The sequence below is a fragment of the Pezoporus flaviventris genome, unplaced genomic scaffold (assembly GCF_033815535.1).
Source record: "Pezoporus flaviventris isolate CSIRO_AGI_PZ_B2104156 unplaced genomic scaffold, CSIRO_AGI_Pfla_v1 ptg000079l, whole genome shotgun sequence".
Taxonomy (NCBI): domain Eukaryota; kingdom Metazoa; phylum Chordata; class Aves; order Psittaciformes; family Psittacidae; genus Pezoporus; species Pezoporus flaviventris.
In genome coordinates this window covers 2,790,032-2,805,731 of record NW_026892627.1, presented here as the reverse complement: position 1 = coordinate 2,805,731, position 15,700 = coordinate 2,790,032, and the positions used below count along the sequence as shown (strand labels likewise).

Below are 15,700 nucleotides of genomic sequence, written 5' to 3'. Positions count from 1 at the left end.
AGGACCTCTGTCACATGAACATAATCAGTTCAGTGATACACTGTCTTGGTTCCCTTGATAATAAATGGGAAGTCAAACACCACCATCCCATTCTGATAAAGATGCCTTCCCCAGCTCAGGTGGAGGACCTGCTATAACCATTCCAGTTAAGCTTACTGCTTGCTGTCAAGTCCTGTCAGTTATTTACAGCAGTCTGTGATATAATTAAAGGAAAACCTCCAACCCAAGTTCAGCTTAAGAGGTGGCAGATGGTCCTAAATGTTTTTCTTCCTCCTTTGCTAAATTCCTTCCTGAATCAGGGAGACTAGCCAAGAAACAACAAGAAGGTTTGGGCTATCTCAGGGCATACTCACTCCAGAGAGGCTCACTGATCCGCTGCTGTATGCCACAGATCTCCTTCACCCAGGAGTTCTTGATATTCACTGTACGTGCCTGAAGAAGGTACTTGCGGACCAAATCTTCCCGTTCATGCCAGATCTCAAATGCCCGGTCATCCCCTTCCACAAGGTCATTCACATCTATGTTGTTCAGCTGCATGACAGAAGGACAACTAAGTCAATACACATCTCATGTTCCTAGGATTTTCAGCCAGAACCTTTCCACAGCTGAAATCCCAGAGTTTAAGGCAGTTCAGATCTGGACCTAGCTTTTGTGAACCAGAACCATCTTAAAACAAGGTTTGAAATGGAAACAGCTATTAAACACTAGCAAGTCTCCTGCTGTCAGCATGTACCCTCTCCAGTGGACAACAGCAAAAAGGGAGGGTAATTTACACTGTTTTTAAAGATTTTTCAGATTGCATGAGCGACACAATGTGGCTTTGGCTGAACAGCAATTAGGGTCGTTTGGCAATCCTTTCACCAGTATACTTGATTGTCTGGTTGCCAAACGCATATTTCCCTGGGAGTAATTCTGATTTCAGGAAAATAACATCCAGCAAGAAAAGGTATCCCAAGGGTGGGGCACACTGTCCCTGCAATGCAGCATTGTTGGGCCAAGGATCTGCACAATTAGGGATACATGAAAAGGCATTACAGAGCAGGCACTCCCCAGACAAGTAATCAATATTTTTTTTTTGGGGGGGAGAAATGAACTCTGCCTATGAATGCCGCAGAGGACAGAGATAAAGACTTTCAGAAGGTCCTGACTGGGCTTGGTCAGGAACTCCTTGGTGGGTTTTGTTGGTTGGCTGTTTTTTACTGGAGTTAAGCATCTACTGCCTTGGGAGAACTCTTTCTTCAACTTCCTGCATTTTTAATCTCAGCCTTGAATGTTCGAAGGTGAGCTGGTCAAATCCTCTCAATTTTTCTTTTCTAAACAGGAATTAGTGTCAGGAAAAGACATAACCCACAGAGAGAATCACTAGGAATTAGTTTATGACTAAAACATCATTTCCTCCAGTTTATTACCAAAGTTACAGCCTGCCAGAACCAAAGATCTACAAATGCTAGCAAATATTATAGACAGAAAAATTCACATCAATATTTCATACTTATGCAATTAGCTGAATGAGGTAACAGAGATGAATAAACACTTGTACATGTAATCCCATTGCACTGTAAAACTCCACCCATGCTTCTATCAGAAGTTTCTGACATGTTTCTGACAGGTTTAGAAGAGAGATTTTGGGATAGACATAGATCTTACTTGTGCTTCAAATACTTTTGGAAACAAAGGAATAGCTCAAAAGAATAGTAAAATGTCCAAACTGGATATAAGCATGAAGTTCTAAATGCTCTAGGTGAGGATAAAGTCATCAGACCTTCATGATGTTCTTGAAGATGTAACTGTAGGTGTCTGTCCTTGTGTCCCGTTTTGGTTTGCAGATCACAATGTAGTTTTTGAAGAGGAAGACATGTCTTTTGTGTCCTTTCCAGGCCATTCTAGCTCCTGGAGCTCCTTCCCACACAATGAAGTGGCCCTGATAGGAAAAAGAAGGAAGCATACATAGCAATAAACCTGGAATGATGTCTCACTGTCATTTTTCAGTGAACATATAGCAAATGTTTACTGTTATATTGTCACCTTATGTGCCTCTGTTTTATTGCAGCACAGCAGATTGCTTCTAATGCTAAAGGTGATGCATCAGACTGACAGCACCAACAGAGGTGCACACGGTGCTTGTCATTATGTTGTCCTTTTGAATGGCATTATTTGTTGCCAGAAAAACAGAGAGCTCCTGTTGGGTAGGCACACTCTTGGAAATGGAAATGCTAATGAAAATTGTCTTTTGTGTGTTAGGCGGACACTTTGTATGCTCACTCGTTTTCCTTTACCAGAGCAGGACATTCATGCTACACACCACAGACATATACAGCTCAGTTAGTGACATGGGCTTCCCCTTGACATCATTAGGCAGAAGTAAGCAGTCTGGGGGTGGGATTGGACTCTGTTTCACATGTCTAAATGTGGATAGATGAATGCACACCGAAGAATTACTGTAATTTAGCCTTTCTAAAGGAGTTTCTTGTAGGACCTAAGGCTACTTAGAAACTAGTGAGGGCTTGCATAGCACTAACACCAGCTGAGAAATTCCAATTACCTGTCGGATGGGTTCACCAAGGCTTTCCAGGGTGCCTGGATAATTCTCAATGAGTGAGACATGGAGGTTGTTTTCTGCTCTTCGGGTGAGTGCAGACACAATGGCATAAGCCTGCTCCAGCAAAGTGCAGTTTTGGCTGTTTCTTGCTTTGTTTCGGATTAATTCCTGTAGATGAATATGAAAATGTTACCAGGCAGTCAGAAAAAAAAGAATAAATTTCATTGAGTTTCTCCATATCTGTTCCAGGTCTTTCATCTGAGCAACTTTTATCCCATTCTTTCACCATGTGCTGCTTAGCTATTGAAGTCTCTTCTTTCCTACCCATTCTGCAGCCTTAATGATTAACCAGTCTGGCTTTTCCTCATATCAGCTGATATTAGTCAAAGTTGAAGCAACTACCAGATATGCTTCAGTGACTGAGAACCAAAAAACCTCCAAAACAATCCTAAATGTATCCATTGCATTTCTCTGGTGCTTACCCTGATGACACCAGGAGGCAAGCAATGTGGCAGTTGGCTGTGCTAAATGAAAAGTCAATACTAGATTAATAAAGAGGGGGTGGAAAAAATACAACATGGCAGTTATCTCGTTCTTCTTGCATTTGTTCCTATTCCTCTCTTTTAGCTCATGGAAAGTCATGGAAAAGTCATGGAAAGTGCCCATGCTTGCTCTCTCTTCTAAGAGACCCTTTAAAATGTTGGTGTTTGTGTGCAGGCATGTGCTCAAAATTGGAAAGTTAATGTACTTTGAACTATTCAGATGTCTCACTCAGGTCACACTAGAATACAGAAATACATTGGCATGACTGTCTTCTTCCTGGATATCCTAGCTCTGTTTCCCATTAAAAATACTATTTTAAAGGCTACTTTTAAATATTTGTTTGTGGCCTGGGTTAGAACCTGAGATAACAGGACAGATGAAAGCTTGAACGATGAAACATTTCAGGATGGTGGAATGAAGCAAAACTTGTCACAAAACAAAAATTTCATCTTACTATAATATCAGTATAAACCAAAAGGAAATAAAATGGCAAGTCAGTATCTTACACATTGGAAACTGCTTATTTTTATAACATACCTATTACTGTGTGCGAAGCAAATTCATACTTGTTATGGATATAGGCATACACGTACTCATATACAGATGTAAACAGGCATATATTTTTATATATGTATATGCATATATTTACTCATATAGAACTTGCTAAACTTTATGGAGTTGGAGACCATGAACTTCTATCTGGTTTCACATTTGAAAAACTGTTTAGAGAGCACCATCACTGGCAGCGATTACTGTCTTTCTTACTCAAGCAGCTTTCAGTTGTAGTTGCATCAGAAGAAAGCTAATAAATACGAAATAAAAATGAAGTCTTTTTCTACACAAGGTGCACAAACCAGAACATAAACCTATCAGATATACACGCGTAACAAAAGGTCTTCACCTTGATTATAGTCTGATACTGCTGAATTCTGGTTATGGGTTTTTCCAGGTAGTGCTGCAGTGGTGGGATAAGTGGCTGTGAAGGATCTTCATTAGTTAAAATTTCATCTGTGTATCTCTGAAAAAATACATAGAAGAATGAGGAAATGCTGTCATAAAGAACAGTGGAAAAGATTACTCCCTGGAAAATACTCATATATGCTATACCTAAAAGTCAAAGTTGGATAGCTCTACCAGACCTTACTACCACATATTTTGGAAACCTCTAGCCCTCCCCCATCTTTTCTCAGCTAGTTGTCATTTTACATTGCAAGAAGGCTGCAATTCTGATTTTTTCTGGTTTTCCCGTGCAGGATTGACACCGGGGATATGTGATCCAAAGCTTGCAGAACTAGATAGTGTGATGTGAAAGATGAGTGCTTTCAGCAGGTGGGAGGGCAGGAGTGAGAGAATTCGGTGCCAGAAACTGGTGCCAGACCTCAGTTGAGGGTGGTCTGTGTGTTTGTAGTGCCAGCAACTGGAGAGATGAGGGTCTTGGCACCAGCACCTAGAATGGGAAGCACAGGTCACGGGGTCCATGTGCTGGGATGTCAGGCACTTAGCTGGATGCTTATCCTTTCCCACTGACCTGGTGTGTGTGGATGCAAATGTGTGAAATTCACCAGCAACCTTCAAGCTGAACTAGACGCAAGTACAGGACGCAGGGTCCAGCATGGGCATTAGGGAGGTTGGGAGTTTGTGCTGATAATTTGAAGGATCTGCGAATGTGGGGGGAATGTGAACACATGCATGTGTTTTCTAGCAAGCATAAAGCTGGACCAGGCGCTGAGCAGGAGCCACATGGAGAAGGTAAAAGCCCTGAAGATATGGACATGAGTATTGGACGGACAGAGGGGCAATGCTTGCTGCTCAGGAGACCCATAAACATGCATGTATTCTTGGATCTGGATTATTGTGTGTGTGTTTTCACTAGTGAACTCCAATCTTGGAGCAGAGAAACAGGATTTGCCTATCCTTCTGATTTGTGTGAGTTTGCTTGGTTTTATAATGTGCTTGTCCTTAAAATATCCCTTAATTACAATTACATGTTCACAGCCACATTCGTGCCTGTATACTTCTTATAATATCCATAAATACATAAGTATACATAAACATGTTCCCATATTGATTGTACCCACCAGGAAAACCTAGACAGTGAACATGGAATTATTATATTTAAGAAAGATTTCCCACCAAAAAGAAAAATCCTTTTCAGGATCACATTTGTGATTAATAGCTACGTTTCTTGTTGAAATGGATTATAGGATGCATGCTCTGCAGGTACTTTCGCTATCGTTTACCCTGTAGAAATCCTGGACAGCTTTGCTGACAACAATTGACTCAGCCTGTACCCTTCCCACCAGGTACTGGATGTACTTATTAAACTCTGCTTCACGCTTGATAAAGCACATGGCCACATCATCATCAGTGTCACATTTCTGCAAGCCTCGGAGAAAGACACTGTGGAGACAAAGGAAAAAGGACATCTAAGGAGAAGGGGATGGAATGAGACTAGAGCACAGCCCCAGCAGACAGACTTAAATCAGGTTAACACAGACTAAAAGAGGTGACTGGGGAACATGAGAGACATGACACATTAAACTCCTCAATGCCTCTTCATCCATCATGATGCTGTTCCTCTTAGCTTGAATGTATGAAATGCCCTGCAAGGAAGGCAAGGATAACTTTCTAGGGCTCAGTTCAAGTTCTGAATTAAGTCCTCCCTAGACCCTTATGCCTCAGTTTAAGGAGCAATGAGCCATCCACGTGAATGAAGACAGATATCCCCACTCTGTTTTACAAAGGATGTTGAAACAGATTCACATGCACAAACATTTTCAGCACTGTCAGCTGGTAACATGCAACACCACTCACAGTTGAAGTTGCTTTGGGGGGAAAACCAAAAGGATGGGGAAAGAGGAGAGAGTGAGGAAAGAGAAGGGAAATCTATTCTCATGGCCCAGGCAGGAAGAGTGCCAGTGTCTCACATAAGAGTCCTCCACATTACGTTTTTCCCAGAGTAACTATATACTTTTCATTGTAACATGCTTAAACTCCTTATTGGTTGCTCTTGCTTACGGTGCTATCAATACTGATCAGAGCACACGCTGACTGAGGAAGACACTTTGTGCGTGTATGTTATTGACCCTTTCCCCAAGGTAAACCAAAAGCGATTCTCATGCTGTTGGCAGGGACTTCCCATGAGAACAATTATCTCCTATGAGATAGGTGCAAAAGGAAGCCCCTCAGCAAAAGCCAAACTCACATAGGACATTGCACACCACCTCCTCTCTCCGCAAATAAAAGTATTTCAGCCTGGATGTTGGCAAGTCATTTTTTGAATAGCAGATCTTCATTAAACCTTTCTTGGAGTAAGCAGAGGCATTGTGCCATGGCACTGTGCCTGGGCAGCCTGCTACAGCTGGATGTGTTTCGAATGCATGGACACTAGCATCAGTTTTGGATGAATGTGTGTCTCTATGAAGATACCACTAAAGTGACTATAAGACCATGATGCCTTTTAAAACTAATTCATTGCTTTTTAAATTAATTCACTTAAAAGGGTAAGAAATAAGCTGGACGTATGAAACCTTGAAGCGCTGTAAGATATTATAGGAGTCCCAATCCTGACATAAACCATGCTATCCTATCACCTATCATCCCAAAAGGACTGTCAATTCCCTTGCACCTCAGCACTGCCAGTGCTCCACATCCTTCATAGTAGTAATATTTACTGTGGCTCTGTATGTGAGACACTCTTTGGTCTCAAATAAAGGCACATGGGAATGCCCACCTGGAATGGAAGTGAGCAATGTCATCAATATTTCTGAAGATGGTGGATTTCTGACTAGCAACAGCTCCTGGGACATTGGAACAGGTCTCAGTGTACTTAAGGTGATGAGTCAGGAGGAACTGTAGATCTTGAATGTAATCCTCTTCTGAGATCAACAGTTCTTGAATAAGAACACTGAAGGGAAAACAAATAGGCAAAAAGAAATCACAGAAAAATCATCATCATTATCCTTGACATGCTGACAGATTTTGAGGTTCTAAAGTAGAGATGCATGATCAGAGAAACAGACTCCCTGGAGTGTGTTGACTAGATATCCTCTGACCATAAGAAGAACTTAGACACCCTGCTCCCTCTACCTTACAGGTTGCTACTATTAGGGCAGATAAAAGAGAGAGTGAGCAACAGAAGGATCTATGTAAAGTAGATGGTAGCAACTTTGATGCCACTTTATGCAATCAAGAAGCAAGTATCTCCATGAGAGCACACTGAAATAGTGTGTTGCACTGCAAGGGAGTAACATCGGGTTGAATGCTTTCACACCCTCTTTAGACATCATTTTCAGATGTAAGGCATCCCAAAGCACTGAAATTCAGGATGTGGTAAAATCAGAGAGCTTCAGAATTGCATAATGTAAACTCCTCCTTTCAAGTCATCCAGTCTGGTTTAGATTGCCTGGAATATTCTTTGATGAAATCAATGGCAAAACACAATAAAAGACCACAAATTACAAGTCTGAGAGAATCAAGGGTTTGCTTGATTCTGGAAAAGGGGAGGTGGCAGGGCTCAGAAGAACAAAAGCAGTGACTCTGATAGGAGGGACCTAGATGCCAACATTTGTGTTAGTTCAATAGGTGGGAAAACTCAAAGGCACAAATACCAAATGACATGAGCCCACCTTAGCTTCCTTTTATATTCGTCTTCAGAAACAAATTCTCCAGGGAACTCAGGAGCTTCTGTTGTTCCCCACTCTGGTGACAACTAAAATACAAGAAAAAAGAAACCTTATGCTTTGAAGTTAACAGTGCTTTTATGAATGCACATTAAGGAATATCCTTTCTGCGTTCACTGTCCCTTTCAAGAATTCCTAAGCCAGAGTGAAATTTATTTTTTGCTGGAGGATGATTAGGTCTTTCAAACCCAGCACTGCTGCAAACATATGGAAATTGTCTAGTCAAAACATGGAAGAGACCAGTCATGTTACAGACCCTTTCAACACCTCTTGACATATATATCACTCCTGGCGAAAGGGATGGCTCTAAACTGCATCACAAAAATTAAACACAGCATGATCAGTTACCTTTAACTTCTTGTCCAGGTAAGCTGGAGATACCCAACCCTGTCGAGAGGGGCTAGATTTTGTGGGTTTGGTCCTGACCAGCCATTTCAGAGGATGAGCTGAATCGAGGACTTCTACGTATTGGCCTTCCTTCAAAGTGATGGCCTCCTTGTCAGGTGCAGCAGGTGAATAGTCAGCTGTGACCATGTAGACATCAAAGATCTGCAAGCACAAAAGGACAGTTATTTTGTGCTCTGAATATAGAATACAGTAACACCAGCGGAACATAAGTGCTTACTGGTGCTTAATGTTTTATTCTACAGCCCTTGTACGGCAGAGAAAATCACTGTTCACTTTGGCTCAGACCATATTTTCAAGTCTGTCTCTCTGAGGTGTTTTGGATTTATACAATAAAACAGTACTGCCTTTCTCTCAAGGCAAAACAGTCATCCTGAAAATGACAAAATTAATTAACATTTCCAAATTCTTAACTTTTTTTTACCTTTTTTTTAAGGAAATGTTTGAAATTACATCCCCCAAAATTTCTAATTCTCACAAAATTCTCATTTTTCTCAAGAAGAAATTCTTAACAAAATTCTTCTGACCAACTATCCAAGGCCACAAGGCCACAGAAAATCAGGCTCTGACTTTCTTAGGATCAGCCATGAAAGCAAAAGATGCCAAATAAGGGATATGTTGCCTTGAACAACTTGTTCAAGATCACACAGTGAGCATCAGAATTTGATTCTCTGTGCTCTGTATCACAGACCCAATATTTACTAAATATAGCTACTGAAGTGAAGTACATCTCTAAAGGTGGTGGAAATCCTTAAGCCATAGGAGACTGGTCATTCTAAGTAAAGTTTTCTCCTTGTGAAAAATTGTCAATAAGGATACCATACCTCTCCTCTGGAATCTCCATCTTCAGATTCAGAGGAGGACTCCTGAACAATAGAGGAAGGTCTGGATCGTCCATGGCGAGGTGATGCAGAGGGTGTTTTTGACTCATCATCACTTTCTGCACCAGGCACTCGAAGCTTAGCTGAAAAGCAGAGTAAGAACAGTGCATGAAATAAAGATATCCTATTTTAACATGAACTAAATCTATAATAATTTTCAATTTCATACAAACAAATATTCCCTAGGAAGAGCATTTGTAATATTTAGTGTGAAATCCTATTTGTATTTAGGATTAAACAAATATTTGAAATGTTTTAATATGTTAGGCTGCATCCCTACTGCATGTATTGCCACTGCATTGCAAGAATGTTCATAGGAGACTTAAGGCCTCTCTTTTTTGCTTGAAGATAAAACATTACTACAAGATAATAAGTATATGGTACACAAACCAGGATTTTTCATTTAATTCAACACATCATTGGATTACTGCCCAGCTGTGAACAGAGTTTTCTGCCTTAACTTGATTTTAAAACCCTATTGTGAGATAAAACTTGAAGATGGGGGAAGTCTTCAAAATAGGATTGCTTTCAGACTCAGGAGTGATGAATTTCTGAAAAACTTAAAATACCTTAGAGGTTCAAAATACACTACCATTTTTACAACTTGCCCTCCACTCTAAAGCTTACAGTTATTCCTGCTTATTTAAACAAACACTGCATGCATAAAATTTCATTTTTAGCCATCAGCCATCTTCATTTACTGTAATAGGTTTTTTCTATCTCAAAACTGTAGACTAAGACATGCAGTTTAGATGGACTTTTACTAAAAGTCCTTAGTCCTAACTACTTACAAATACTCATATACTTACGAAGCAGTTTTGAGACAGTCACCCTGCTCACTGATATTTAAAGCCCAAATGATACTTAAAAAAAAAGACTGTATATTTTTCTGCACTAATTAAATTGTGTTTGACAGGTTCCTTACCTTGATTTAGTTTTGCAGATACCATTTCTGAGATGTGTGAGGTGAGTTTCTGAAAGAACTCTTCTGAGCCAACATCAGCTAATGAAATAGGGCTTTTGGGTACACCTTCAAAGTCTCCTGAAAAGAGAGAATTTGCTATTAAGCAGGAAATGCCACTGGAAAGTCATCTTTTTTGAGTAACAAAAGTGTCTGTGGAAGGAAGGTTTAATTTTCTTCACTTTCCATGTTTTTAAAGCTGTGCTTGCTCACATTTCATCCAAATAATTCACCTTGAACAGAGACCAGTCCTGAAAAGTTCCAACATTTCAGACAGTTTTAAGAAAACAGGATGAAAGTAGGTGGTAATTATGAAATATATAGATGATCTCAACCGTAGATGTGAAGGGCAGGAGTAGGAGAGAGAAAATAGCCTCTTACCTTCTCTTGTTTCAGAGGATTGAATATCTCTGAAAGAATAAAACAGAGTTAAAAGTTAACATAAAATCTGTAGCAAAGAGAGATAAATAAGAAACATCCCCTCCTTCTAACACATTGTATGTGAAGTCTGGGAATATGTAAATTAGGACTCTGCACTTGACTGCAGGTGTTAGTAGTCAATACTCATTAGGGCCACTGTGACAAAGGAGAACTGGGGCATGTGGCTCTTAAGGGCACAGAACCCCTCATGTGTCTTAGTCTTTCAGGCAAATGCCATCTGAGAATTCTCCTTATTCCTGACTTTTATTACAAACTGTTGCTTGGCAAGATCTGGCTGCTCAGGGAGTGGATTGTAGAACCAAGTAACCTCCACCTCCGTGGTACTACTGGACTTTATTCCCAGCTGACTCTGAAATAAAGCTATTACAGTTGAAGACATTATGTCAAGTGGGATCTGTAGTCTTAGTCAGTTTTCAGTGAACTAATACTTAACAATTTGCAGTGGTTTCATCAGGAAACCAAGGATCAGAGAACATGTAGATGCTGTGGTTGCCCAAGAGATCTGCTCCCGTCACATCAGGATGCCTGTGTGTTGGGAAACAAGCTGGCTACTCGTACTGCAGTAGTTCTGGGGTCCAAAGAGACCCTTGCTACACTGACAGCTTTTACCAGGTTCAAATTAATTCATGCTAGCAGGAAAGGGGCAAGAGCCTGTATTGTTAACACTGAGTGAAAATGACTTCATCAGCGTGAAAAAATACCAGCATTGTTTCCATCTGATGAAGAGTGTTTGTGTTGTTTCCTAAGACTACAGCTCTGCCAAAACACTAAAATATTGAAGTCAACATCTCTGCTTTCCTCCTGTTTTTGGAGGCAGGATATAAACTTTCATTGCACAGGCTGATCTCCCCTAATTCTCTATTAGTACACAGGAGGCAATCCACTTGATATGTGATGAACTATATACCACTAAGTATGCCTAACAGAGCCTGGACACAACCTTGGGAGAGGCTGCAGTGGAACAGCTGAATTCACACTGTGGCTTTCTTCACACTTCAGAGGAAGACTGGTCAAGGGTTTTAAGCTAGACATATTCTAGAAGTTAACATGTGCTCAGGTGGATACTGCTTTTCAAACTCTCTCTGCCTAGTATCCAAGCCAAGGATGGTGAACTGAAGAGGTTATTCTTCAGATGCGTTTGTAAACAAGAAGTTTGTGAGCAGACCCTTTTCAGTTTCTTTTTCTGTGAAGCATCGATGTTGGCAAGTAACAGTCAGAAAAACTTGACCCTTAAATTTGGGGTTTTTTTACATTCTGCTTAGGAGATGAAATAGTAGCAAGAGTTTTATATGACCCACCCATTTCTTCTCTTTCCTTTCCTTGTCCCTATCATCCCTGATAATCAAGCATAAATGACTGCCACTAATATTATATGTATAATATACAGTACTAGATATAGTATATAGTATTCATAGCATTTCCCATCCTAGGAACTCAAACTATCTTAATGCTGGTGCCAAGACATGAATATGAGATGTCCAAAGTGAACACAGCCTAAAAGTGACTCATGGGAACTGGTACCTGCACTGCTCCACTGCACCACAGGTGACCAACCACTTACCCTAGTGTGGTCATGATGGCTTCTGACACCATCACACGCTCCTGAGTCAGAACTTCAGCCTCTTTCACTGCAAGATCAGGGTTTATCATTAGAGGACGGAAGGCAGAGAATGTTTTATTTTTGTGTGTGTGTGTGTGTATTTAATGCAGATATGTTTTCTAGACGTGGATTACTGGGAACACTGAAATAATGGATCTGCCCTATTAGCAGCTCCTGACCTGGAAGACATACTCCCACTCAATATGATGCAAATAGTTTGCTTCTCTCCCTGTTCATGTAGATGTATGAATGCCTTATTTGTCTACATTGCTCAAACTATGCTCCTGTAGCTCTTGGTACAGTAAAAATGTGGGATGCAAGGAAGGATAACAGAAAAACAGAGTCCTTCACAGTGCTGTCCCTACTCCCAGTCTGTATTTGCTTGTCTCCTGTCTTACCAAATGAATTGTGACAGGAGAGGATCTGAAAAGGTCTGTAAAAGGGGAATCAAATAACTCTAGCTGCCTTAAGACAGCTCTACAATGCAAAATACCCTAGCAGAGAAACATTTTAAGTGATTTTTCAAATTATGACTTTTGCTAGTTACTTTGCATTGTCTTTCTTCCTTTCTTTTTCCTTTGTGCTTAATTTGGTTGTTTCTTGGAACTTGCCTTCTGTTTATATAGAAAATATATTGCTGTTAATCCAAGATAGGGTCAGAAATCTTAAATAGAAAAAAAAGAGTGTAATCCTTTGCAAGGCATGCAAAGCCATGGCTAATCTTAGGAGAATGCTTTTTTTTTTTTTTTCAAGTTGTAATTTGGTTAATTTCCTTACCAGTGACACTTGCTCTTCTCTTAGGGACTGTATAAAACATCAAATAGAGAATGTGTTTGTATTGTAACAAAGATTTACCATCTGAAACTTCCACGGTGGCTGTGCAGATGGACTGGCCAGCCTTGTTAGTAGCAATGCATGTATAAGCTCCACTGTACTTCCTTTTGACATCCAACAGGATCAGACTGTGATGCATATTTGAACTGGCAAGTTTATACCCAGGAGTTTCTGGTTTGATCCACAGAATATCTTCCCGAGACTCTTCCTTCAGCCAAGTAATGGTTGGTGGTGGATGTCCTAAGAAAAAAACAATGCAAAGAGCTTTAATTTTCATAGTGGTGTTCCTGCATTACAACTATAAGCCATGCTGTGAATAAATGCTATTTTGATCTGTTCCCTGACTCTTTTCCAACAAAAAAAGGCATAACATATATTAAAGGATGTCTTTAGAAAATTATCTTTCTACAACACACTCAAAAGTACATCAAACCTTTTTCTAAAATCAAAACTGCTAATCAACACATCTTCAGAAGACCAGTAAGTGCTGTTATCCCTGATTTTACACACAGGAAAATGGAAGTGAAGATGTATAAGATGCTTTTTTGTAAAGCACATAAAAGTATTTTACATATCTGGGAGTAGAGTCCCAGTCTTCAGATACAAGAGACAAGGTTACAATGACTTGGGCCAGAGAGAGTCTAGAACGTGCTGTGAAGTTATGCAATTTGTTATGCAGAGAGGCAAGGTATGTATCCACTTACCTTCAACTTTTACAGATAATGTGATGCTTGCACCTTTTTTCACCTTTTTATTAGTAAATCTTTCAAGGAACCGTGGTGGTATCAGCTGCTCATGGGAATCTGAAAATGACATTATTGATGAAACATGGCGAGTTTAGATGACTGAAAAATTCGTAGGGGTTCTGTTATCACCTGCTACAGCTTCTCTCACCTGTTTCTGATGGCTCTTCTTTCTCATTAGGACCTGTAACACAAGGAGGAAAAAACAAAATGAGAAACACAAATATCTTTCTGCCCATGAGTTTAATTAAAAAACAACAACAACAAAAAAGTGACTGCAGAGGATTACTCTTTGCAGAAGATGCTACACAGAAATGTCAGTATAATTTACGAGAGGCCCTCAGTTTTAATAAAATGAACAATTAAATTTGCTGAAGTTGGGCAGGAATAAAATGCATGTTTATGAGATGACAGGCCCTAGAGAAGCAAAATCTTTGGGACACAGAATTTATAGGTGAACCAAAATTAAAGCATATATTTTTTTATCTACAGACTTCCCACTTTACTTGACTTTCTTTCTCAAGAAAAATAACTTTACAAAATAGAAAAAAAAACTGGAAGAGAGGAAAGCAGATGCCAAAATCAGTGCCCTACCTACCTTTGACTACCAGTCTTGCTGATGAATATGCGGAACCGGCAGAGTTGATGACAAACGTTGAGTACTGACCAGCATCTGCCCTAGTGACATTGCGAATTTCCAGTGAGTGGAATTCCTGTTTATCAGTCTTCAGGATGCGATCTGAGGCCTTTAATGGCTGTCCATTTTTGAACCAATACAGACGAGGCTGTGGGTACCCTGCAAGAAGCAGTTGCAGACATGGAGGACAGAATGCATTGGCAATATTGATTTGGTAGCATCTCCAAAGAGGCAGGTCCTTCTGAGCAAGAGCCAAGGGATTCTCAGCTCTGCCCATGGCTGCAATTTCAAGGATTTACCTAGTTAAGAATGTCTGCAAATTCATTAAATTCTATTGATCTGTTAAAGTTCTTTCCTGTCTTTTCAGTTTCTGGCACTCCCCATTATTGACTGCATGTGCAAGTACCTTTCAGGTTGGACGGGTAACACTTAGGTCTGACTTGCAATGTACACAAAGAGAAAAGTTGAAGCCAAAAGAGTTCTCACCATTTATGGAGAGAACAGGAAAATCCCTACCTCTCCCTACCACAGCCCACACCAGGAGGGTGTTTTTGCAGTTTTAAATTGTAGCAGCAACCCCCTCATAGAGTAAGGCAAGTCCAGGACTGTTCATTTACTAAAGAGAATAAAGGACACCCTTGCTATGTTGTTTTGGTTTTTTTTATTCCTTATTGCTCCTCCATAACTAACATGCTCAGAGAATTACAGGACTTAGTTTTCAGGAGTAAATGCCTGTAATTGTGTCTGGAGACATGGACACAGAATGAGACACTTGATCTTTCTAACTCTGCTACAAAAGCCAATGTTCATCAGCATGAGCATCTTCTTCTAGCTGTGTGGTGTAAATGTGATGCAAGATCCATGGGCTGGGGGCACAGCTGCGGAAAAGCACATTGGAAAACCTTGTCCAGCACTTCAATCTGGCAGCAAACTTGGAATAACTGACAGTGCTGTGAGCTTCCCTCACCTTTCACCTTCAAGTGAAATTTAGCCAGTGATGCTCCAGGTGCCACATGAATATCATGAAGCTCATCAAAGATCTGGGGCAATTGCTCCTCCTCAGTGGTAGATTCCTCCTGTTCTCGGCTAAGAAGCAATTAGATTCAGAAAGAAGAAAGTCAGCAAGCAAGAAAAGAGTCAGGAATCAGAATTAACTAGTTTAAGTTAATTTGGTCTGTGGGCTTTCTCATCATGGCAACAGATTCAGCACCATATGACATTAAAAGTAATAGAATGATACTGTGAAGAAATATTCAGGCTAGCCTGAAAGCAGCCAGAGCAAGTGGTAATGATAAATGATAAATTATGATAAAAGACATGATAAATGTCCAGCTGTTGCAGTTACTGCATCTCAGCTGGTCTGGCTGTTCCTTTATGACATTAAACTGGCCCTGCTAAATACAGCAAAACCATAAACATACATATTGATCTTAC

General features: G+C 40.2%; 1 protein-coding gene across 3 annotated transcripts in view; it reads right to left on the bottom strand.

The window, feature by feature from the left end:
- Nucleotides 1-15,700, bottom strand: part of OBSCN (obscurin, cytoskeletal calmodulin and titin-interacting RhoGEF) — a 154,722-nt gene that overhangs the window by 19,073 nt on the left and 119,949 nt on the right. For all 3 annotated transcript variants that reach the window (XM_061474398.1, XM_061474400.1, XM_061474399.1), the window contains 17 exons: nucleotides 15,234-15,352; nucleotides 14,228-14,425; nucleotides 13,781-13,813; nucleotides 13,591-13,689; nucleotides 12,908-13,126; nucleotides 12,014-12,080; nucleotides 10,393-10,421; nucleotides 9,976-10,092; nucleotides 8,994-9,133; nucleotides 8,113-8,313; nucleotides 7,711-7,793; nucleotides 6,816-6,989; nucleotides 5,323-5,482; nucleotides 3,984-4,100; nucleotides 2,543-2,707; nucleotides 1,763-1,921; nucleotides 354-531 (listed from right to left, as the gene is read on the bottom strand). In XM_061474398.1, coding sequence (XP_061330382.1) covers nucleotides 354-531; nucleotides 1,763-1,921; nucleotides 2,543-2,707; nucleotides 3,984-4,100; nucleotides 5,323-5,482; nucleotides 6,816-6,989; nucleotides 7,711-7,793; nucleotides 8,113-8,313; nucleotides 8,994-9,133; nucleotides 9,976-10,092; nucleotides 10,393-10,421; nucleotides 12,014-12,080; nucleotides 12,908-13,126; nucleotides 13,591-13,689; nucleotides 13,781-13,813; nucleotides 14,228-14,425; nucleotides 15,234-15,352 — 2,258 coding nt within the window. The remainder of the gene's footprint in view (nucleotides 1-353; nucleotides 532-1,762; nucleotides 1,922-2,542; nucleotides 2,708-3,983; nucleotides 4,101-5,322; nucleotides 5,483-6,815; nucleotides 6,990-7,710; nucleotides 7,794-8,112; nucleotides 8,314-8,993; nucleotides 9,134-9,975; nucleotides 10,093-10,392; nucleotides 10,422-12,013; nucleotides 12,081-12,907; nucleotides 13,127-13,590; nucleotides 13,690-13,780; nucleotides 13,814-14,227; nucleotides 14,426-15,233; nucleotides 15,353-15,700) is intronic.